At 53.0% G+C, this 24,869-nt stretch overlaps 1 protein-coding gene across 2 annotated transcripts in view; it reads left to right on the top strand.

Annotated features, from left to right (window-relative positions):
- Nucleotides 1-5,467: 5,467 nt before the first annotated feature.
- The window catches only part of DUSP8 (dual specificity phosphatase 8), a 40,867-nt gene continuing 21,465 nt past the window's right edge, over nucleotides 5,468-24,869 (top strand). The window contains exons 1-2 of one of the 2 annotated variants that reach the window (XM_065682734.1): nucleotides 5,468-5,554; nucleotides 19,956-20,350. In XM_065682734.1, coding sequence (XP_065538806.1) covers nucleotides 20,120-20,350 — 231 coding nt within the window. In that variant the 5' untranslated portion in view covers nucleotides 5,468-5,554; nucleotides 19,956-20,119. Of the gene's footprint in view, nucleotides 5,555-6,528; nucleotides 6,566-19,955; nucleotides 20,351-24,869 lie in introns of those variants that run through there. The other variant, XM_065682735.1, reaches the window with a different exon arrangement.

Genomic DNA, 24,869 nt, shown 5'->3' with positions numbered 1-24,869 from the left:
CCAGCCATGTGCTGATGTCCTGGGTGACCTTACCAAAGTCCCTTCGCCTCTATGTTTTCATCTCAAAAATGGTCTCTTCGGTTGTCAGAGGAGGAACTGCAGCCTTGCTCAGTGCCACCAGGTCTTGGGCTTGCTTGGGACCTTGGCACCATGGGGGTCCTGCAAGTGATGCAATTGCAGCAGTGCACAGATACAGTCAGTGGATACAGGGGAAGAGCAGGGCGCTGCTGGAGCTGCTTCTTACCTACTGTCCATCCTTGCACTCTGTCAGGACTGTACAGGATACGTGCCGCAGGGTGGACAGAGAAGAGGGCCCGGCTCTGCAGGCAAACCACGGCGGTGCACAGCCCTGCCAGGGGGAGGAGAGGAAGGCACAGATGGCAGCAGATGCTCTCATCAGTGGAAATGATTGAAGCAAAACACAAACAAAAAGAATTCTAGCAACTGGTGAGCAGCCTAACAAAAAATAGCACAGGGGTAGAAAAAAGGGGTCTAGACTGAGAGGACCCTTGCACGGAGCCTAACCCTGTGCTGCCTTCTGGCCCAGGATAATGTTTTCCTATCCTCAATTCACAAATGGAGAAGAAAGACCGTGCCCCATCCCAGAGCACTGGGCAGTGATTATTTCTGAAGACTTGGATACACTGAAACAAAACCATTTGGTGTCTCTCCCCTTCCCCTGCCCCTGTCCTTTCCCTCATTCCCCTCCCACTGCCTTCAAAGGAGTGAATATGACCCCAGATGGCTTCTAAGCGCAGCAAAGCCACTTGCCTACCCTCACTGCCCGGGCAAACCGGCATATGTGCCAACATGGCATGCTGTTTCAGCCCTGGGGTGAAGGAGCAGGCACGCTCCCTGCACCTGAGGGGTGTTACTGCAAAGCCTCTGCACAGTTTAGCTGCTACTGTTGACCTCCGCTCCTCCAGCGTGATCACTTCGTGCTGGTGCAAAGGTCCTGCTTCTCCACCCCTCCCGTCCCCTGACTTTGACCCATCATGTTGGTACTCAGCAGCTGTGCCTCACATCTGGCACATCTCCATACTCCTGCCTAGCTTTTTTCAGACTTGCCCTGGGCAGAGGGAATCAGTGATTTTATTCAGTGTACGATGGGTTTTTTTTTTCCCTTTTTCCCTTTGGCAGGAGCTCTTCATGGCACAGTTGGAGCCGCAGAATGAATGCTTCTGCAGCATGTGCTGAGCTGAATGGCACAGCACGCAGCCCTCCAGCCTGCTACTTCTGCAATTAATTGCATGGTAGCTGCTTTTGCGACGTGCACGCGCAGCTCTGTGCCCTGCAGCTCTGTGTGAGTGCCGAGCCACACTGTGCATGGGCAGGTATTTCTGTTGAGAAAATGGAGACAGATCCAGGGCAGCCCCTCTCTGTGAAAAACACAGCTGCCTGGTGATGCTGCAAGTGCCTTTTGCCCGCTCAAGCACGTCAGCTCTCTTCACTAGTGGAGTGACATCATTTTGGGCTTTGTAGGAGGAAGGTGGCATGCTGGGATTCACCAGGAATCTGCTGGGCTCCATCCCAGCCATTGGGGTGGGACAGCTGGAAACCTGCCTCCTAGAGAGTGCACAGGCAGGAGCCAAAGAGGGAAGTGATCCCTCCCTTCGGCGAGATGCACAGTTCACCACAGTCAATAGGTTTCTTTACAAACAGGGTGATATAGAGACGGGTAAACCCCATCCTCACCATGCTCCCCCTCCAGGATGCTGCTACAAGGGTGACAGACACATGCATGGCAGAAACAACCACGCTTGGTGGAAGTGGAGCCTTGCCAGCCCAAGTCTCGATGCTGGGATCAGCCATCAGCACAGTTTCAAGGTCCCAGCATCCCCTTCGGTGAGAATACAGTGCCCTGTGCCACAGGCAGCACTGCCGGCTCGAGGCTGACGGGGGACCGGCTCAGTGGGTAGCTCAAGCAACCGCATCTGAACATCAGGCAGGGTTAAACACCAAAATTATTTGGCCATTTAAAGAAATTGTAGGTTAGCAAAAAGTCTGTACTTTGTGACGGGTAAGAAAGTTAGTTGGTTTGACAGCAATTTCTTTTTCCTAGTTTTAGTTTCCTTCATGATCAGGTTCCGATTTTAATCCCTGTAGGATGCAGGAGGCTCCACTGTGCTCTTCTGCACTTGGCCTGCCATGCCAATTAAGGGTCTGGAAAACGTTTTAACAAGAACTATTATGTGTACAAGCGTAACTTGCATTTGAAACATGTAGCTGGGATGCAATCCATCTTTGGATGTGCCTAAAATCTGGGAAAGGAAAAAACAGAGTAGGGCAAATTATTTTTTAAGTGCTTTACCTGAAATAAAGCACTTTCCTGTAGCAGTAAGCAACTTGCTGCATAATTTTTTGGTCGGCTCATGATGGTTGTAATGGGGAGGGGGAGGATGCTGGCCCTGGGGCTGAGACAATAGGTTCACATCTGGTAGATGGGAGCTTAGAGCATGAGGCTGCTTTGTTCTGCCTGCCTGACCGTAACAGCATCACCCTGCCTGTCCCTGCTTCATTTCCCCTGGGGAAAATAGAGATGCTGCTCACCCAGTCAGTGTGCCCGAGCCGCCCAGAGCCAAGCGGGTGTGCTCCCCGCTCTGCCCTCGCTCAGGCTGGCTGCCCTCTTCCATGCAGCCACAGGTCCACACCCAGATGCCAGAATTTCAAGTTGAGCAGGATTGGGATCTAAATAGGGTTAGCTCCCAGCGCTGGGAGGCAGGTGAGGTTTTGCAAGCCTCCCTCACCACCTGCTCCCGTCCCCTGCAGTCCTGGGAGCAGTTTAACTGCAGTGAATCATTTGTTTTGGTTTCTCCCCACCAGGCGCTTGGCTGCAGCGAGGCCTCGTGCAGATGCACCAGGCATGGGAGAGATGCTGGGATTGTGGGCTGGAGTTGTTACCGCCAGCCATGAAAACCGGCATCACACTGGTCCCCAGTCCTGATGGAGTATCTCCTCCTGTTTGCTGCCATTAGGGATTTTGTATGGATTGTATCTCCCGTGTCCCCAGCACAGAGAAATGCACCAGGGGAACCGTATGGGTGGCTGAGATGTTGCTGGAGATGAAAGCTCAAGAGGCAGCTCAGCTCGGCCTCTTTCTGGAATGAACAGTCCAAGGCAGGTGTTTGGCAGTCCCTCAAGACACCCCATCCTCTGCCTCTTCCTCATGACTTCCCCATCCCGGCATCCTGCTTCCATCTCCTTCCCCACGCTCCTCCCTTGCACTATGCCACCGTCCAGCCAGGGAGCAATCTTCCCAACAGCCAGTCTGGGATGCTCATCTGGCAGCAGCATGCCAGGCCCATGGTTGGAAACACAGATTTTAACTGGGGTTTGGAAAGAAACTGTTTAAATCCTCTTCCTTCAGCAGGCTTCACGAGCTCATGGCTCTCTGCCTAGATAACAGCTTTTACGAGGAAGCTTTGGGATTTTCAAACTCATTCCTTTCCCTTTCTTTTTTAATATTTTACCCCTGAAAAGGGGTGTTGAGCAGGGAAGGAAACAGCCCTAAGCTGAGGCAAGAGGAGTCCTTCTCAGTTTTATCCCAGCTGGGGCACTTCGCACAGCTGTGAGGAGGGAGCTGGGCAGGAAAACCAGCAGGAAAGGCAGAATGGAGGAAAGACTCCAGCTTCATTCCAGACATGCTGGGTATGTTCCTACTCCCACCAGGAGCAAGTGCTCCAAAGCCGCTAAAGGAGCAAGCGCCTGCGCTACCCCAGCATCTTGCCACTGGTTATGGTAACTGGGTAGAAAATCCATGCCGTTTTGGTACAGTGGCCCTGATTTTGCAAAGGTTTCCCTGCTGACAGCTTTGGGTGAGCTGATTTTCTGCTTAGGCAGTGGGAGAGTGAGATTTTTTAGCATCCCAGGGTTTTATACCTCTGGTGCTCCACGAGAAATGACCTTTCTGGGAGAGATTTTGCTGCCAGTAACTGTGGGAGCTCAATGCCCTTCTTGAGCAAGCTGCTGGCTGCGTGTCCGGGGAGATGAGAGTTAATTTTAAAACATCCGGCATCCGTATCGGCGGGGAGGAAGGTTCCCTTGATTTCCTAAGCGCCAGCAAAACCTAAGCTTCTAAACCCTAATCCCTCTCTAAGCTGAAGCTGCCAGGCTAGGGCCAAGGACAGAAGAACCCTGCTGCGTTAGCCAGACCAGCCGCTTGGCTATTCTGTGGCACCGCAGAGGGATGGAGGCGAGCTCACACCATCCAGCCAGGAGCTGACCCTTGGGCCAGGCTTCCCCAGCTCCCAACCTTTGGGCCACTCTTTGCCATGTCGTCCTCCAAGATGTTTACCTCTGTCCTTCACCTGCTTGGGCACTTCAGAGAGAGCGGGTCCTGCGATGCTGTCCCAGAAGCCGCCCTACAGCCCTAGCTCAGCAGTGGGGTGTTTCAGGTGGGCAGAGCGGGCAGGTGAACTGCAGGCAGGAGGGGGTCCTTGCCTGCGGGAGAGCTCCAAGCTCAGTATCGCCCGCATTAGGCCAGAAGGGCAGCCTGGGAGCCACTGATGAACCAAAACCACACAAAAGCGCATTTCCTGCCAGGAGCAGTGTGGCACTGGAGGTGTCCCCTGGGAACCTCAGCAGCCAGGAGGGTCACCCCAAAAAACCCCTTTGCTGCCCAGGCCACTCCTTCTGTGGGGTAATCCATCTCCTTGCAAGAGAGCATCACCCAGAATCAGTCATTCTGGTTGGAAGGGACCTCTGGAGATCAACTAGTCCCACTGCTCTGCCACGGCAGGGCAACCTAGAGCGAGTTACACAGGAAAACATCCAGATGGGTTTTGAAAATCTCCTGAAAGGGAGAATCCACAGCCTCCCTGGGCAGGCTGTTCCAGCGCTCTGCCACCCTCACTGTGAAGAAGTTCTTCATGTTGAGGCGAAACTTCTTTGGTTTATGGCCATTGCGCCTTGCCCTGTCACTGGGAACCACTGGGAAGAGCCTGGCACCATCCTCCTAACACGTACCTTTGGGATATTTATATGCACTAAGGAGATCCCCCCTCAGTCTCCTCTTCTCTAGACTAAACAGGCGCAGCTCCCGCAATCCCTCCTCATGCGAGAGATGCTCCAGGCTCCTGAGCATCTCTGTGGTCCTCCGCTGGGCACTCTCCAGCGGGCCCAAAACCTCCAGGTATGGGAGCCAACCGCGCAGCTCGCCCGCCGCGGGGGGCGAGCAGCGGCGAGTCCCGCGGGGCTCCGCACGCCCGGTGGGGGGGGTGCGCAATCCCCGCTCCCTGCGCGCCGCTCCGCGCCCGCGGGGCTGACGTCACCCTGCCCCTGCGCCGCCCGCGCTGATTGGCTGCGGGTGACGTCAACGCTTTTTTCCCCTTCTTTTTTTTCCCTCCCCCCGTTCCCGAGGCATGACCTCATCGCCGGCGCATTCCCGGCGGAGCGGCGCGGAGCAGCGCGGAGCTGAGCGGAGCGCCCCCCCCCCCCCTCCCCGCTCCCCATCCCTTCCCCGCCCGCCGCGGCATGCGGGCCCTGCGGCGCCGGCAGCGGCCGCGCCAGCGGACAGCCCGCGGAGCGGCGCGGCCGTCCGCGCCCGCCGCGCCGGGTCAGTGCAGCCCCTATCGATGTCCTTGCGACCGCGGGGAGGGGAGGCGGGGGGGAAGACGGGGACGGGCAGGGAGAGGGGCGGGGGGGGGGGGGGTGCGCGGTGCAGCGCTCCCGCATGTGCGGAGCGGAGCCGGCATCGCGCCCAGCGCCGGTGGATAGCGCGAAAACATACACCTACACATGTACGCGTATAGATGTGCATAGAATGTATATAGATAGAGGGGTTTGGGTGTTTTAGGGGGGGTTGGAATTATTCTGGTGCAAGGAAAAAAATGAAGGGGGGTGCTGGGGATGGGGAGGGAGTAGCCCTGCAGCGGGCTGCGCCGCGGGGATTGGGAAGGGGGGGAGGCTGGCGCTCCGCGGCCGCGCATGTCGGGCGCGCTGCGCTTGTTTTCGGGGGCTGGTGGTGTTGAAAATCCCACCCTGCGTTCGCGGTGCGCGCTTTCGGGACGGCGGTGGAGCAGGTGAGGAGGGGGTCTGGGGAGCTGCTTGGAATGCGCGCTGTCCTGGCAGGCCGGGGGTCGCGGGCTGAGGGGTTTTCTCTCGGGGGCTGAGGGCTGGTGTTTGAGGAGTCGGTGTTAACAGCGCTGTGGTTTTCCTGATGATGAAAGAGGCTGGAGTGTCGCCCCGTGTCCTTGGCGTTTAAACGAAGCCGGCATGTGTTCAGCAGCGGGGGTTTTCATGCAACACTTCACTGCTGAAGCTCCAAAGGCACTGCTAGCGATTAATGAGTTAAGCTGCCCGTTTAAAATAATCCTCTCCACCACCCCTAATGTGCATGGACCGATTGATCACCCCCTCCCAATTATTACACGGTGATAAATGTCGCTTTCTGGTGCTGAGTGTTGGTTGTTTTTAAAGATTCCTGGTTATTTCCCTTATTGATAAATAAGTTCCCTCTTCTTCCTGCTCCCCCCTCCCTTTTCTCCTCCCCCAGAATTAAATTCCTGAGCAACAGCAAAAGCTGATGTCAGTGCTTCAGCTTGCATTGGGGGAGCTCTGTGCACAGGTCAGTAATTTGCGGTTTCGTGAGAAGGAAGGACGCGGTGCAATGCTGTTCTGTTGAGGATATTTGGATTTTTCTAGGCACAGATGCGTTTATCCTTCGTATTGCGGTAGTTATCAACAGCTCTCTGGTGGGAGCTGAGCGCTGCAGAAGCATGCGTGGAGGAGACCATCCCAAGCAGTTAGTGATGACAAATGCGTTGCGAATAGTTGCCAGAGGTTTCGATCTCCCTCTGATTTGGGGTATAAAGGCAGAGCCCCCACGGGAGATGGTCAGGGTACCCAAGAAGCCCTGAACAGGTAGCATTGAAGATTGCGCTTGGCAGTCCAGGGGCCATGTTAACCTTGAAAGCAGCTTGCCTGTGGAGCGGTGTTTAGCGTTTGCTTGCATTGTCTCTCTCATCCTCTTGCGCTGAGGCGAAAGGATAGGGGCACAGCTGCCTACGCGCCCAAACGCGGCTGTGGAGAGCTTTGTTTTCGGAAGGACTCGATGCATAGGAATTGGTGCTTATGGGTTTGGCCTTGCCTCTGTCAGATGGGGTTTGCTCATGCTGTCGGAGGGTGTCTGTGCCGGGAGGACACTCTCTGCAGAAGAGGTTTGTCAGGGTTTGGGGTCTGGATGGGGGTTCCTGTGCTCGCTTTGGGTTTGCTTGTAATGGTTCCCAAAATGAAATAAACTGCAGCACTGAGAAAACCTTCCCAGCCATAGCTGGAGGTATATGGGAATTTAAAATGCCTGCCAGGGCTTTGCAGGTGTCTTGTCCCCAATTTTGCCTGGCACAGCCATGGTGGCAGAACTGGATGTGTAGGACTGTCCAAACACCTGACATCAGAGAGGACAGCTGGGTGCATGAGCAGAAGACGGATGCCCAAATGGCTCTTTGCAATGGCAGTAGGCAGAAATTCCTGCCCTCAGCCCATCGGCAACATTCTTGAGCAGCACAAACCCTGGGCTGAAGGGTCTCCAAGCTGAGATGGCAGCACCTCACACCAAAAGGCTTTTAACCTAACAGATATAACCCTCATGGCTTCCAGTTGTCCCCGCCTTGACACAAGGCAGGGAGTAGGGAAGGCAAACCTAGATCTAGCACTGCTGTTTAAATCTAGCTGCATCTATGCTTGGGAGAGCTGAGCAAAGTGGCCAGAGTCCTTAGGAGCATTCACTGGGGGCTCTGCATGGAGATTATCCTTGCAAATACGGCACGGTCTTTGTCTGCAGAGCATGTTTTTGCTGGATGACACGCACCTTGATGAGAAAGCCACTGAGGTGCCTGCCTTTAGAGAGCTTAAATTCATCTAAAATTAAATGCAATGCCACTATTACTACCAAAATACCCCCAAAGGCTGGGTAGGACGTTGCATACTCCCCATCCCATATTGCCAAATTGGATCTTGGGAAGTGGGAGAAAACTGGCTTCTCCCCCTGCAGCCACATCCCCTCCGAAAAGACCTCCCTAAAGACTGGAAACCTGTTGTGGCTCTGGATTTCTGAAATGACTTCTCTTAGCATCAGTATGAGTGAGTCCCCACTCCATCCCTACCTCTTACCTCTGCACCAGCTGCTTTAATCTACGCAAGAGATAAGAAGTGTGTTATGTAGGTGCTTTTCCTCTTTCTCCACCTTTAAGCGAGGCTGTTCTTAGGGATCAGAGGTTAGTTTCTCCCATGCACAGCTCAGCTCCCAAAGCCCTGGGTGCAGGCAGGTGCAGAGCATGTTAACACTATCGGGAACGGAAGGAGGAAAAGGAGGTGCTCTGGCACTTGGCAGTCTTGATTTATGGTGCAGGCTTGTCGGATGCTGCCATCATACTGAAACAATTCCAGCAGACTGAGTCTTGTAGCGAAGGAGGTGACAAAGAGAAGGAGCTTGCAGCTGCTGCATCTTCCCTGCCTAGGACACTAGCAGAGTTTGTAGACCTTTTTGCCCTCTGCTGTTGGTTTAATGGCAATGATAAGGGCGAGATGGCTGCAGAGCAGCCGGGTGCTCCCTGTCCTCCAAGCACAGTAGCTGGGTCTCACCCTGCACTTTTCCCTGCTGCTATGCAGAGGAGCTCCTGCAGCTGGAGCAGCAATGCCGTCATTCCGTGGGGAAAGATCCAACGGGCTCCTCTGCATCCCCATGCCCTCTGGGTTTTAAAACCTGTTTTTCAAGCTTTACATTTGTTCTCTGAAGATACACCTGTCCCGCCTGATGCCGACTGGGAAGGAGGCACCTGATGTAATTATGGACAAGCTTGGGGAAGGGAGGTGAGTGGCCTGGGAGCATTCATCAGATAAGAAACTAAACAAGCTCTCTGCTCACGATTTTCTCAGGCTTGCTCAGGAGACCTGGGTGTAATTTGTGTGCAGGATTATGATACAGCCAGGGGAATGTAAGGGGGTAAAAACTGACCGTGCAAGATGCTCTACACTAGTGGTATCAGGGGCTGCCCTCAAAGCCAGGCAGAGCTTGTGGCATGATTAATGGCAGTGCAGGTTCCCACAGGGACAGTGGGTGGTGTGTTGCACCCTAGTGATGCCCTGGTGGCTTTGCTTGCTCCTCTGATGGAGGGGAAGACCATGGCATGTGTCACATCCCCGTGGGAGGGATGCTCTGCCAGAGGCAGACCAGCAGTTGAGACCATGGTGGAACATACAGAGCTCTGGCCTGGCTGTCCTGTCTCCTCTGTAGCATGAGGTCATGGAAAGGAAAACAGGGTCTCATCCCTTATTCTTACCAGAGGTGTTTATAGACTTTCTGCCCCCATCCTTTTGGGTCAGTGCTGCCTGAGAAGCTCCTTTGGCTCTCAGAAACTTCAAGGAGAATGAGAGTAAGGGAGGGCCATGCTGGGGGACCATGCATGGGACAGAGCCATGTTCAGCCTATGCCAGTAGAGTGCCAATGGCTCCTGTAGGATAGCTTGCTCCACCTCTCTGCTATTTGGCTTTTCCCCTGAGGTTTTCTAAACACAGCTGGACACGGTAATCTAGGTTGGTGTGCAGGGAGCTTCTTCCTTTGCTTTGCCCGGAGCTTCTGTAGGGTTTTATGCTTCTTTAGACCTCCGGTTTCCAAAAGTGACAGGTCATACTTGTTTGTGTGATGCCTTGGAAGGCTCAGTATTTCAGAAGGTAGGTGCTATAGTAGCCCAGGCTGGGATTGGAGGAGAACCTGGAGGTGCTCACTGGAACTTGGTCCAGTACATGAAGAGTCTCATAGGTCAAGCAGGGAGTGCAAACAGCACAGAAATGCAGGGACTGTGTTGCATGAAGGTGAAATAAGTGATGCATTTTGCATTGAATTAAATTAAGAGCATCACAGCAACCTATCTGGGGCTAGCAATCCTTCCATGATTCCTTCTTTCTTTCCCACTCCTCTTACGCATTTTCCCATGTTGTTTACTGTGTGTTCCTGTTGGTTCCTCATGGTTCCTGTTCGCCCACCCCAATGTGGGCATGCATGACTTGTCTGCCTTCATTTTATCTTTTTTTAAACCAAGCCTTCAGGTCTGTTGGGGCAGAAACCTTGTGTTCTTCTGGAATGTCTCTAGAGCCCTTTATGGTATGCCGTATCAGTTTGCAAAAGGGGCTCTCTGTGCAGCATTTCTGCATGCTGAGTTACGGGGAACATAATTTCTGAGCCTCCTGATGACTGGCAGCAAGTCATTTGGTGACCAGAACGACAAGGCAACCTGTTCTGGTGTTGACATTAGCTCTCCTTTAAGGGAGAGAGGGCTGGACCAGATGAGCTCCTGAGGTCCCTTTCAACCTAAATTATTCCATGACTACTCCATAAATACCCACCATCCTGCTTCTCCCAGGCTTTTGTAAAATACCTGTTATTATTAGGCAGTGATGGTGAGGGGATGTGAAACAAGGTGGACCACAGCTTTGATCCTGTATGGAGATTCCAATGACAGCATGACCCTGGCATCCTCCCCTCCACAGCACGTGTCCTCCAGCCCTGCTAATGATGCAGTGCGTCTTCCCGGTCCTTCTCTGCCGACCCAAGTTACTCATCTGGCACATAGGCGCGCGGTGTGCCCACATCCAGCTCTTTTCATCTCGCCTTTTTTCTTCCTTTTAATAAGGGATTTAGTCCTTTGAGGAGCGCTGCTGTCTAAAGCACATGGTAATTCAGCTGATGCAGCAGAAGCTCTGGTAGAAATTTCAGTCTGTTTATTAGGTGGTTGCAGGGGTGTTTTTTTTTGTCAAGCAAGTCAAGCCCTTCCCACACATTAAACCTGCTTCTGCTTAAATCACACATCTCCCATTGAAATCCAGCCCCTCCTGGGTAACGCCAGGCAATCTTTGCTGCAGACAAAGAGGGTCCATCAGTCTCTGGGGTGTGCTGTTGAAAAGAAGCAACCAAGAAGTATCTACAGCATCTGATTGTTTTTGCGTTGCCTCTAACAACCCTCGTTTCCAAGCTTGCGATGGCAGCCTGGTCCTCCTTGAACCGTAGCTTGAGTGGAGTTATTCATGCCATCTTCATCTGCCTTGGCCGGCAGCCCTGCATGGGGAGCGGACAGGCACAGCCTGAGCTTCACTTGGCACTTGAGGCTGTTGAGTAGAGGGCTGGTGCAGAGAGGGTGCCAGCACTGCTGACTTGTGAGCTAGCCTCTGAAAAACCATGTTAACTGCTTTGCTGCTGTCAGTGGACCTTGCAGGGGTGTCCCTGGCAGCTCTGCTGGCTCAGTGGGGCTAAGACCAGAAGCCAAGCAAGCCTGAAGCTCCCCTTTACACCTTACTGGCTGCCCACCTCAGGAGCAGTTCTTCTGGTGGAAAGTCAAAAGGATGCAGCAGGGTACAAAGGTGACCCAGAGGGATGAGCCTCCAGCTGAAACTGAGCTGGAGCTCTCTGAATGATCCTGTGGGGTGGTGAAGGGACAAAATGCCTCCCACGAACCAAGAAAAGTTGACTGCTGCTGCAAAAAAACCCAATGCAAATCTCTGACTGGGCAGAATCTCCCCAGATGCATCCTTTTGTAAAGCACTTGCATTGTGCCATTAAAAATAGATCGCCGTGTTCTCTGCTTGCTTGCCGAATGCTGATGCCTGGTAATTCTGTGTCGTCCTCTCAATCCCTTCTGCTTTGAGCTTGGCAGGCTCTTTGTCTGGCACCTGAGCAAGGTTCATTCAGCAGTACCTGATATAAAGATAAGCATGAGCTCTGTTGGAGTATAGCAGGATGGGCAGGAAGGTCAGGAGGAGTGAACTGATTTTAGCTGGGGGTCAGCCAGCAACCCTAAAGGGGCAAGGCTTGGTGTGATCACCCAGCGCTTTCTGTTGCATGATCAGAAGCAGGGATGAATCAGACCTGCTGGTGTGGAAATGAGTTGGAGGATGTTACAGCTCTGGATGGATGTCATGATATATCTCTGTTTTTTTCTTTTTTAACTAGGGTTAATATATATATGTGTGTGTGTATATATATATATACATATACATAGTGCTTCAATGTCTGCCTGGAGTTGGTGAGGGGAATATTGCTGCTCGTTTCCCCCCATGAATGAGTTCATCTCGCTTCCCACCCACAACAGCAATGATAATATGGATTAAGAGAGATGATTACAAAATGCTGCAATATCCAGCTCTCAGTAAAGAGGCTAGGCTGTAGGATTTCATACATGAAGAGCTGTGGCATCTGACCAGCAACCTGTAGCTCAGCATGTTCAATGGGCAGCTGCTTGTCCAGGGCTGTGAGGAGGGAGGAAGACCTCCAAAATGCTTTGTTTGACCTCCATGTCATCTCAGGTTAACAGAACAAAACCAGCTGGTTATGAATCACAGCCCCCAAGGGAAAAGGAAAGAGTGGGGCAGGAACATCAGCTTGGGTTTTGCTTTGTCTTGTGAGTTTTTTCTAGATAAAGGTAATCCTCCAAAACCAGGGGTTGGTGCATCCTCACTGGGGCTGTGGCAAGAGGTAGAGCCTGAGCTGACTAGTGCTAATTCATCCCAATCCTGTGAGCAATTTGGCTATTGTGTGTGTATCAAAATTCAGCAAGCCTTGAACCAGGTCATAAGAGCCTTGCAAATGTGTTTGCTGCCCTGGGGAGTGTCTCATCCCATGGAAAACCAATGTAGCCCCTTGCATCTGAGTTGAATTCTGGGTCTCCGAAGGAAGACCAGAGTTTCATCAAGAGGGTTCGGGGTGGCATAACTGTGGTGGGCATTGGCCTCTGCTGGCTGGAAACCAGTGCTGGGATTTCCACTTGCACCTCAGTTTGCGCTGGTTATCGTCAGAAACTGTAAATCCTGCCAGGACACAGCAATGCTGCTCTTGAGAGAGGCCAGGGGTCTTATTTCTCATTTAAGTATGGGACACTAATGACACTGTGCTGGGTGGGTGGCAGCAGACTGCCGCTATGTTTGCTAGGTACTTGCTTCACCGGCCTTGGCCTCATCCATGACTGTCCCTGGCACTGTACTGACATGGACAAGCTCATGTCTTTCAGGATTGTCCTTAAGCAGTGAAATGCTGGCATATTTATCTGCAGCCTCAAGGAACCACAGCTTAATCCTGTGCTTTCTTTCATTTAGCATGTAGGTGTTGTAGGAAAAGAGTGTGCAGATCCTGGAGACCCTTTCATAAGTACCCAGCAGGTATTTATGGTGTCTGGTATCCTAGGACAAGAGAGCGGGACCAGCCCTGCAGAAGTATCTAACTGCATACCTTTCTGGGCTGCCTCTGCCTGCTCTTGTTGCAAAAAGGCAAACAAGCTGCTGGAGATTCCCAAGATAAGCTTCTGGGCTCATGGGGTCATGCAGCAAATGGTGGGGAGATCAGCCAGTGGGCAGCAAGGGCCACTGAAGCATCAGTAGGGCTAGACTTCCCTTCTCCAGTGTGATGTCTCCTCTGTGATGTGTGCCAAGCTGCTCAAAGCTGAAGGTGCTTTCAGCTCTGGGATGAGAGCCTGGCCAGCTCTTGGCTTGGCAGGATGAGGACAGAAATGGGATAGCATTGGTATTAGAAAGCAGCATGCTTGGGAGCTCCATCCTCAGTGTGGGCAAAAGCAGTTATTAAATGGCTGGCTGATCGTGGGTAACCTTTGGGCTTAGCTTGTGTAGCCTTTAAAATGAAAGTTTGTGTTTATGCTGAAGGGGAAAACCATACAAATCATGTTAAAAACACAAGTCTAAGACAAGCAGATACTGGCCTTGTCATCAAGACTCTGGCTGAATTCCCTTCCCTGCTGTCCTCATTGGCTTTTCCTGACCGGATCTCCAGACTGACCACCATGACTGCAGTGAAAGTTTTCTGTGAATGTCCACTATGCAAATCCTTAAATGCACCTGGGTTGCTTTGGTGGAAGCAGACTAGGAGAAAATTGCATTTGTAGACATAGCCCATCCAAAGCTGCTGGCACATCAGGTGGTGGGAGGGGATGAGGGACCCTTCGCTTGGCTCAACTGGCCTCCAGAAGAGTTGGTCTGCCTTGCAGCATAAGGGGTGCATGGGAAAGGCTCCCTTGCAGCTGGGTGCATTCTGTTCTCTTTCCTTTCATCCTTGTGTTCCTGTCTGCGGCTTGAGCATGAGCAGCCATGTGCTAAGGCTGACCATCCCTATGCCACATGCCTCAGCACTGCATCCCTTGTCTGGTGTGAATGCACTATCTGACATGCTTCTGAAGGACATCCTGGTCCTTCAGCAACGTCCTCTGGTGGAAAACATCTTCTGGACTGAGGGCTGCAGGTGCAGAAGGGGAATGGGAGGCGCAGGGTGGGAAGCAGGCGCTGCAGGCGTGCAGCTCCTTGCAGGGCTCCCCACCATGCTGCTTCCAGCCTACGGGAATTGAAAGGAGGCTGCTGCAGAGAAAGGAGGAGGGGAAAAGAAATTAAGGAAAAATCATGAGATCAGCAAGCAGCTGAGCCTGAAACCCTGCAAAGGTGCAGCAGCTGCCTCCTGATGATGTGCTATGGGAAGAAGGAGAGGCTCCTGGGGGGGTCCTCTATCTGCCATGGGAAAACCCCCTGTGGGTCTCGGGGAGTTAGAGCTGGGCTGCTTACCACATCGCCATCTCCCCATATCTTCACACTGCTGCGGCTCGGGAGATGTCATTCCTCACATCCTTTAGATTCACTGGGGAACGGTGGACAAGCAGAGTTTGTGTCTGGGTTAGTGGATGTGGTTAATGGTGTTTCCCAGCCTTGTTTTACAGAGCAGAATTAAAAAGACACTCCATTTTTTCCATCGTCAAGCAGAGAAATCTTTTGTGCTGCCTTTTAAAGGGACCTTGAGTAGCTGCTAAGAAATCAGCAGCAGTTACATCACCTCCAAAGCGGCTATCGCAGGCACCTGACAGCTTTGTCCCACTGCCACTTTGGGGGATCATTAATGCTCCAAATTCCTTGCCCTTGGAGGAAGCCTGCCTCTATCTCTGGGAGTGAGAAGCTACTACACATTTTGTGATGCTGTGAGTGGCAGAAGGGGATCAGCAGATGGGGTGGAGCAGGGGGACACATCCTGGAGTTTCCTAGCCCCATCCCATTTGCTAATCTGGGTTTGTCAGCCTATGGAGAACCTGAGCATCCTTCTGGGGAGTGAGCTGAAGGCACTGCAGTAGCATCGCCTCGGGCTGGAGGCGCAGCCGTTGCCTGGCAGCTGAGGGTTTCCAGGGAAACCAGAGGTGCTAACTTGTTAATGAGTCCCGCGTCCCTGATTGCTGCTGCAAAATAATAATAATTAGTAATAGGCCCGTGATTTAGGAATCCCTCAAACAGCATGAGCCTGCCGAGGGGAGTTCGCTAAGTGCCAAAGCACTTGAAAGGAATGAGGGGATGGGGAGGGAAAAAAGCGTGGAGGGCTTGGAAGAAGTGCCACGTTTTACGTCCTAATTGTCTGGAGAGCTGGGGGCCAATGGGGTCCTGCCAGCATCTCATTGGTAAGCCTAGGGCTGTGTCAAGGCTGACATGGATGGGTGGATGGATGGCTGGATGGCTGTCTAGAGCAGCCCTGGCCAGGAAGCATCCTGCTGCAGGCGTCAGAGGACATGGATGTTTCCCCAGGAGGACTGCAGAGGGAGAAGCCAGCTCCCTTAGCTCAGTGCTGCTGGGTGGAGATGGAGATGGCAGCTCTTCAGGAATGGCTGCTTTATGAGTTACTGGGGACAAACGAGCAGGCATTTCTCTGTGGTGCTCTTATGCCTTGGCAAACTCAAGGTGGAGATGCCATCAGAGGAGCATGCTTCTGGGATGAGCACCACAGGGAGTGTGCTGTAGATCCAATCTCACTTACATGATGGAAATCTTTTCATGGGGTCAGAGCTACTTCCTGCAGAAAAGCTGGCCAGCCCAAGGCAGTGAGGGGAGATTCTCCTCAACTGGACCATATGTAGAGGTTAGAGGGAGCTCTCCAGGACACAACTACTAGCTTGGTGCAAAGAGCAGACATGCCAGTTAGTGAGGTTTATGGTTGCTGCAGACGTGCGGGGCTTCCAGTTGGTGACTCTGATACAAGAGAAACCAGATCTGCACCCTTATCATATCACCTCTCCTAGGTGAGGACCTTGTGCAAGACAAGAAATTGAGGGAAGTGGCCTCCACCTTGGTGACCTGTGTTGAGCCAGCACAGGGGTGAGTTCCCATTGTCTGCCATGCCACACAGATAGACTCAGGCTGGGTGTGTTTTGGGTTTTCCTGCTCTCTTGCCTGGCCTGACCAGAAGACGGTCACTGCCAGGTTGATCACTTGCCGCACACATTTCTGTCATGCTTGTGACTCATGTGGCCACCACGCCTCACCTGACACACGCATCCATGGAAGTGACACCAGGGACACAGCCTCAGTGAGAAGGCAGTTGGCCCAGCCTGTGTGCTAAGCTATGCCCGTCTTTCTGTCCCTCGGCTGCAATGCAGCCTCTCCTGTCTGGATGTCCCCATTCAGCTAAGCCATGTGCCCATCTTCTCATTACAGGCACTTCAGGGAGAGGTGGGATTAAAGGATTATGGTAATGTTCTTCAGGAACACTCAAGAAGATTAAGATGGCTATAATAAACTGATAAGAGAGGGACACAGCTATATTTCTGAAACCCTAATTTAGGTTCCAGGTTAACCTTTTCCCCTGGTCTCATGTCACTATAGTGAGAAGAACCCTTACGTCAGCAAGTTCTCCATGGCTATGCCTGTTCCTTCAGTTTTCCTTTTGACCCATCTGAGTAGAAGCAGAAAGACATCTTCCTTCTCTGGTAACCTTCCCAGGTATAGAGGCATTAGAGCTCATTCTTCTCAGAGACCACCTCACACATAGCCTGCAAGGTACTGTGAAGTTCTCATAGCCTCTGCTGGTACCTGGGGTGCCTGTTAGCTGGGGAGGAACCCACCACCCCTCAGCCTGGCTTCAAAATGTCCTGTGGTTGCTGGCAGAGAGGTGGTTTATCTGCTTTTGACTTGGCTGGGCATGTTCTTTGAGAAGTCCTTGTGTCTTGGGTCTGATGCCAGGGTTACTGCTCCCTACAACCGCATTCAGACATCTCCATCTCCCATAAAGGCCACCAGAAAGAGGGGCAGAATGGATTTGTTCTGCCTTCCCCCACGTCTTTCAGGTAGAGCTGGGAGTGGGACCTGGCTGACATATCACATGTGTCTGCCACCAGGAGAAGACCTTTATCTGGTTGTTCTGCAGGAGGGTGGCTATTAGATAAGCCAGGAAGCCTCTTTGTCTGTCTTCTCCAATCTCTTCCACCCAAACTCCTAGTCATCTGTTAGAACTTCATGCATGGAAGGCCTCTTCTTCTGGCTTACTCCTCTCAGAGCAGTTAAGTGATCAAGGATCTGTTATCTTTCCCAGACTCGTCTATTTGTATCTGAGACCTCCGAAGTTTACGCCTTGCTTGTTATCTGGAGAGTAGATACCACATTATCTCTGGAGGTAGTCAATGTGCCCCCTGTGCTGGATCACTCCTTCCTCCCACTTCAGTCTTTCACTCTCATCCCTCTGCTGTGGTATTATCCCCATCCTTTTTGTCTATTGGCTCTCCATTCCTTTTTTATTTCTTGGATGTAATTGGAAGAGCGGAGAAGAATTCGCAGCCTGGTGTCCTGATGGGGAAGGGAGGCAGAAAGTGATTTGGGGAGTGGGGTGTGAAAGGAAGACGAAGGGGAAAAGCTGGCTAATTTGCATCCTTTCTGAGTGCCCTGGCTCTATAGCCAAGGTGCAGCAGGGGGTCTTCTGGCAAGGCGGTAGCGACGTAATGAGGTGTGTCACATCGCAGCGGGAGCCCGCCTCGCTCCCCCCCAGACCCCCTAATTAGAACTGTTTCAGTTTTTAAGCCCCCCCCGGAGGAGTGCCGGGGCAGGCGGGAGGAGCGGGGTCCCTGCGGCGGGGGGACCGCCGGCTGCTCGCCTCGGGGCAGCTCTAATTGGAGTCACCGCAAGGAGCCGCAGAGCCATACAAGCTTGCCGTGGGGCTGGGGACAGCGATGCCATGGAGCTGCGGGGCTGCCAGAATCCTTTGTGCCAGGAGGGGCCATCACTAGTGCGGCTTTTAGGAGATTATCCCCCCGCCCCGAGTTTGAATTAATGCATTGGCAGAGGCAGCCTGCATGTGATAAAGGGGCAGGGGAAGATTGGACGCCCTAACGTGGCCTCGTACTGGGAGCTTAGATCCAGAAGCCTGGGACATGTACCCTCTGCTTTGGGAGGCAGGTCTGGTAGCCAGGGAAGTTGGGGCTGTTAATGCTGGAGTCATGAGCCAGAGCAAATGCTGGAACCCCCACCCTCATATTCTGTGGCTTTCCATGCCTTTCCTGTGAGCTGGCTGTGTCCCTCAGGTTTGGTGGCTGGTGACTGAGATCCCTGTCATTTCACCCAGTAGTGAAATGACAGGGACCCATTTCTCTTTTGTGTCTTGAGCTATCATTGCAGTAGGTGCCCACACCACAGGGGCTTTGACTGTGGGAGCTTCCAAGAACTGCTGCCTCACTGGGATCAGCATGACGCATAAGCCTCCTCTAGTCTGTGGGCTAAATCCTTGTCCTGCAGAAGTCAATGAAAATCTTTACAATGGCCTTTCCAGGCGTGGCATTCATAGTCCTCCTAATTCAGATGCATTAAAGCTTCTCAGAACAGCTTGCGGGTTCTCTCTAAAACACCGTCTGGCAGGAACAAGAGGAGCCTGGTAGTAGCCGGGGCTTGTTTTCTGAATGACTGCAGCATCATTAAAACCTAATGCCATTAAAACATGACTGCAATGATGTGTGCCATTAAAACCTTAGAAGACATCCTGAGCTGAATGCCCCCCACCTGCCTATTTCTCTTGCAGACCCCATGGGCTGGGCATGAAGGAACCTTGTTCTTCTGGTGGCGTTTTAAAGAGAACCAGGCTTGACCCTCCTCAGCTCCTAAAATGGAGCCCAGATATGTACCCCTGTAAACGAACCCCCTTTCAAAGTCTGTGCAAGTTTGATGCTGGAAAGCAGTAGTCACTTTGGGGCCACCTTGGTCCAAGTACAGTTTCCCATGGCCTCTGCCCTAATGCCTGTCCTGTTTCTTGAAGGCAGGAGTGAAGGTCAGCTCAACTTCTTGGCTTCTGAGAGAGGTCATTTTCTCTTGACTTGTCAGGAGGCAAGCTGGCAAGATACCCATGAGCAGGCTCTGATTATAAGGCAGATGGAAATCCACTGTAAAATGACGGATGTGAGTGAGCAAACCTGATTTGGTGGTGTGTCTGATGGGCCCTGAACTAGCTATTACCATGCAGCAGCAAAACCTTAGAGCTGAGCTAAGCTACTTCTGCTAAACCATTAGGCCTGTGCTTGGCAGAGGTCAGGAAAATGAAACTGAGTGCAAGGAGCTATTGGGCTGGGAGCAGGGAAAGGAGGAAATGTCTTGCCCTGTGGAGGTGACTCATGCCTGCCTTTCAAATATGGCATGTCAGGGCTGGCCAAGGTGGTCAAAGGTATCTGTGCAGCAGGAGGCTCTGTAGATGCTCTGACCTGAAAGGGTCTTAAACGAGATCTAAATGTGGTGAGAACTGTGGGGAAGGTGATTAGGGAATGGGCATGTGTGGCTTCTTCCAGTGCAAGTAGTAAGGGTCACCCAGAGAAACCATTGGTTAGCAGATTTGGAGCAAACCACGGGAAGGACATCTTCGTCACAGCTGGCAAACCATTCCGCTACCTGCCACTGGCCACTGGGCCTGTCAAAGATCACATGGCTTCAGAAAGCTATTAGACAAATTCATGGAAGAAAGTTCCACTGAGGGCTGTTAAATACAAAGAGAAAACCTCTGGCTTGGGCAGCTCTGAAGCCACAGATGCCCTCAGGCTTTGAGAACATGCCTAGAAAGCGCTGCTTGTTGCACTCTTACACTCTTCTGAGGGCACCTTCTGAAGGCCAAGCCCTTGGGGACTCGGCACAAGGTGAATGTCACATCCTGCCCAGCTGACCAGTTGTCTTCTCCTTTCCTCCTTTTCCAGGTTCAGCACAATGAGTTGGCATCCTGGGTGTTAGCAGTGTGAGGAGACCAGGACAGGTGCTGCCCTGCTCACCCTTACCCCGTTGCTCGTTTCCCTCAGGGAGACGGGTGTTGGCGTCCTTCCGCCCCTTGCCCCCCACTCACCATAGAGGGGACAGGCCCGTTATGGCTGGGGACAGGCTCCCACGCAAGGTGATGGACCCAAAGAAGCTGGCCAGCCTCCTGCGGAACGGAGCAGAGGGCACCCTGGTCATTGACAGCCGCTCCTTCGTGGAGTACAACTCCTGGCACGTCCTCAGCTCTGTCAACATCTGCTGCTCCAAGCTCGTCAAGAGGAGGCTCCAGCAGGACAAGGTCTCCATCACAGAACTCATCCAGCCTGGCTCCAAGATGAAGGTAGGAGGTCCATCCCTCACTTTTCCAGGTGGATGCTTGTACCCCTCTTCCCAGTAGAAGAGGGAAGGGTAGGATGCAGACTTCCTTAAGGGCTGGCTACATAGTATGCACTGGCTATGCCTGGTATGTACATCTTCCTCCTCCATCCCTTGACATCAGTATCTGCTGGCATCTCTCTGGCACCCTTTGGGGAGCTGGAGTGTGAGCTCATGCAGCCACAGGGCAGTCCTTCAGGACCCGCTCATTGCTCCCACCCCGCTGACGTGGCTCCCTGCTCCAGGAGTCCTTCCCGGGCAAGTCTAACAGGTATATCAGCCTTCAGAGTTGTCCTATGCCAGCGAACAACTCCCCAAAGCCTTCCTGGAGCTGTAAGCTTAATCCCCTGCTAAAAACTCTTCCCCGCCCCTCTGTCATCTCTAACTCCATTCAGGGACATGTAATCCTCCTCCCCTGTGACGCCAGAAGCTCTTATCCGGTGTCATGGCATATTATCTCTCACAGGCTCCTCTCTCTATCACTCCTAGTTGAATAATGGAGGTGGCTCTGAGCCACGGGGCTGGGCTGGAGCCCTGGCCAGGGTGCCCCCGCGGTGCCATAGCCTGAGCCCTGCCCTCCACTGAGATGCTGCTGGAGGCCTGCGCCGGTGGGTGCCGGAGGTTGGTTTTCCATTGCAGCCCACCCTCCCGCCAGCTCGCTTTTACTGTTCCCCCCCCCGCCTTGCGATTTTATGGCAAAGCGAGGGTAATTCAGGCGATTAATCAAATGCTGGGCCCAGCTGGAGCCATCTGTGGCGTGTCCCCCCCCCGCCGCCCCACGGAGCCACTGCTGCCCGCATTGGCTGCCGGTGACATCACCCCGCTGGGATCAAGGGGACTCGCAGAGCGGGGGGGCCAGGCTTGCGCCAATCTGCTGCTGTGATGCTCTGCGCTGGGCGATTTAGAGGGGATTGCAGAGACTGATTCCTGAACAGCTTTAGCTGCTCTTAAATCCCCAAGGGAATAAAGCAGAATAATCAGTTCTGTGCGAGGTAGGAGGAGAGCAGTATGGCCGCCTTCCTCCCAGCAAGGGTCACCTCTGCAGCGGCCACTGTCATGTCACGTGGAGCAGCATCAGCAGCAAAGGCAATGTGCAAGGGGAGGAAGAAGAGAAGGATGATGGGGAAGGGGAAAGCATGGAAGAGTTAACGTCAGCTGATGCTGTCCACCTTCAACCCTGCAGCCTATGAGCTGCAGAGGAGCAGTGGCTCCCAGGACTGGTCTGTCCTAGTGGTCCCTGTTCTGTCCTCATAGAAGCAGCAATCGCCTCCCTCCTGCTCTTGGATCATTGCATAATGGTCCAGGTACCGGCTGTGGATGTGATTATAAGTGGGGATGCTAGGGGGAGCGGAGGAGAGGCGTTGCCTCCGTCTTTAATTCACGGCTTTTTCCTTTTCTGTTCTTTTCGGTACGGCTGAAATCTCTCCCGGCGCACCCACAGGCAGGAGGCCACCTGCCCCTGCTGCTGCTCGTGCGCTGGCTCTCCCAGTGCATGCAGCCTGGGAATTAATTAAGCCTCAGGACACCCCTGCGAGCTTAAGACACTTGCCCTGGGAAGCTGAAGTAGGATCCAGGGTGGTTACAGCCATATCCTCATCTGGCATAAAGCAGGTGTGGTGGTCACGGTTTGGGATGCCCAAGGCTTTTCATCACACACCTGCAAGTTTGTATTTTCGTGTCATGAACTCTCCTCTCCCCCTTTCTCTTTCCCCCATGCCTCTGATTTCAGACACTTGGGTTGTAGATGTATTTTGGGGCCCCCAGTAATCAATAAGGTCCGCTGCTTGGGGTGCATAGACCCTCAGAGGGGGATGCTGAAAGCTGGTTTAGATCTCCATTACCCTGTATCATATCCTGCCTTCACCTGCCATCTCTGGCCTGCTCTACCCCTGGCTCCCCACACCAGGGCTAGAGAAGGTGGTGGGGCAAAGTCGGGGGGGCGGGGGGCATGGCTGGCGTTGGGAGCAGATGGCAGGAAGGGTGACATCAGCGGTGCGATTGTCCGGCCCCATTATTCCTTCTGACGGGCCTCCCGCCCTCCTCCTGTTTCCTGCTCCCGGCCAGCCGGGGCTGCCGAGACAAAGGCGGCTGGCAGCGACGTGGGCCTGCCCGGGCAGGGAAAGGGCAGTCCTGAGCCCCCACCTTGCCCTGCTCCTCCTCGTCTGCCCAGAGCAAAGAGAGCTTTGGACAGCCCCACCTGGCTCTCCCCTCTGCTGCTCCCACCCGCTTGCAGGCGGGGGAGGATGAGAGCATTTGTCTAATTTGCCTTTCCCAGTGTTCACACCCCTCTTTTCCATACTGCTATTAAGGAAGGGTACCATTAACAATGCTTCTGGATGCTGCGGTTTGGAGCGATGCTGCGGGATAACAGCAGCTCCTGGCTTTTTTCGTGCAAGGAAAGGAAAGGGCCATTTGGTAGGAGAGAAGAAACAGGGAAAATAAAAATCCCTTTCTTTTTCCAATGAAATATGCCTACAGTTATGGGCATAGCTAAGCCACCCCTCCCCGAGCCCCGTCGTGCATCATCTTCCCATGGTGCCTTAGCTGGGAACCACTGCAGCAGCAATTCATTTCCCAATTAGCAATAGCCTCCCTCCACACAAAGATGGTACCAACGTAATATTCTGGGTTTGGTTTTGAACCCTTCCTTCAATACTTGCAATAATAAATGCTCCCAATAATAGATTCCAATAACAACCGGAATAATTCCGCTCCTCAGTACAGTTTCAGGGGCAGAGGTTATGGGAAATTCCTGCTTGGGGTTTTCACTAGCATTTCTTGAGGGAGACGTTGAAATTTTCACTTCTTCAAGATCTCCCTGGAAAGTCTTTCTACCTCTCGACCTCTTGCTTCCTGAAACATAGCTATCTCCAGAGCAGCTACAGCCACGGTCTGAGGCATGACAAGGGTCTCTTTGGGCGATTGGAATATTTATGTATTTGCATTAGGAGCATGGCTCTGCAGGCAGCTGTTTTGCTTGAGGGGAAGCTAGGGCTTATTTTCGAGCCGTGTGCCTGGCTGTTCTTTATGTTGATGAAAGCCCTGTTATTTCAGTGGGCTGATTCACTGTGTTTTGAAACAATATGTGACTGAGATGTTGGTAGCAATTGGGATAATCAGGATAGCTTGCTCTTATCTTAGCCTAGATCACCTGAAGAGCATCATGATCCCTGCTTGGCAGCCAGGGAAAGGTGGAGCAGGGACGAGGACTGTGTTGAACCACCCAGTGCCTGGCACCACATGTCCAGCCAGGGCTGGGGAGAGTGATAGGGAGCTCTGGGCTTGGCGTAAAGGCAATGGATGGTTTTAGCTGGTGTTTGGCTGGGGCTGTTGGCTCCAGGCTGGCCATAGCCCCCAGCTGAGATGCTGGCAGGCAGGAGGCTTGTCCCTGGGGAGGTGCCATGGGGTATATCCAGCAGTGGGTGGGCTAGCAGCTTTTCAAAGGCATGCAAGCGCTTACAAGCCCTAATCAACATCTGCTTGGGGCTAAAAGACACGCTGTGCCATAGCCACTTGCTGTCTGAATGTGGGAACTCTTTCTGGAGGGTGATTCCTGGGGGGCTGGTTACTTCAGCAGTCTTGGGTGATGTGAGTTCAAGACATGGGCAGTCTTGAACCCCCATGGGAGGGCTCCCACCACCGAGGTGCTGCTCCTCAGAAGGACTCCTCCATTGTCAGCTGTGCTTCTGCCCTATGTTAGTGCCTGGCAGAACCAGGAATCTGGCCCTGAGCATCTCTTCAGGTTTACCCTCCTCCTCTGCCCCACTTAGCTTTTAACCTCTGAATATTCAAGGCCAGAGATGGGGCTGAACCTTCCCCTGCTATCAGGAGTGTGTGAAGTTAATGAGAGACCATGGGGACCTGATTAAACATCTCCCTCTCATTTCTCTTTGTGGCAAGGAGCCGTGACAACAGTGTGGACTGCTTGTGTGCTCCATGACAGCTCCTCAGGACCATCTTGCAGGCATTCTCACCCCAGCAAGTGGGGTATTTATTTTCTGCAGCCAGGCCATGCGAGGCCAGCACTTGTTTGGCATTTACATTGAGTGAAACCTTATAACTTTAATAAGATGTAAACCGTGTCGCACATCTCTGCCGTTGCTCAGCAACCCTGCAGTAATGGCCCAAACAAAGCCTCCCCATGCGGAGGGAACACTAAATCCTATTGTGGGATAATTCTGCTTGGCCAGAGCTGCTATCTCCCCTGCAGCTACCCTGATCTGGACCATGCAGCCAGGATGAGCCCCTGCCCTACCACCGCTCAGTCCCCACCTCACTGTGCTTTCAGGGGAGACGTTTTTGTTAACCTGGGGCTTCAGGAAGGGGACGGGGGTTTTGGGATATGCTAACGGTGTGCTAGGGGGGTTTGAAGGGATAGTAGCCCTGTTAAGGACTGGCAGTCTTCCAGCTCAGAGCTGGCTCGGCAGCTTACCGTGTTTCCCTCCAGCTGTGCTTGGCTGGCCTCCTGTGAAAGTCCTGCTTCA

The sequence above is a fragment of the Lathamus discolor genome, chromosome 6 (genome assembly GCF_037157495.1).
Source record: "Lathamus discolor isolate bLatDis1 chromosome 6, bLatDis1.hap1, whole genome shotgun sequence".
Taxonomy (NCBI): domain Eukaryota; kingdom Metazoa; phylum Chordata; class Aves; order Psittaciformes; family Psittacidae; genus Lathamus; species Lathamus discolor.
Note: the sequence above shows the minus strand (reverse complement) of the source record. Positions and strands in the feature narration are given on the sequence as shown.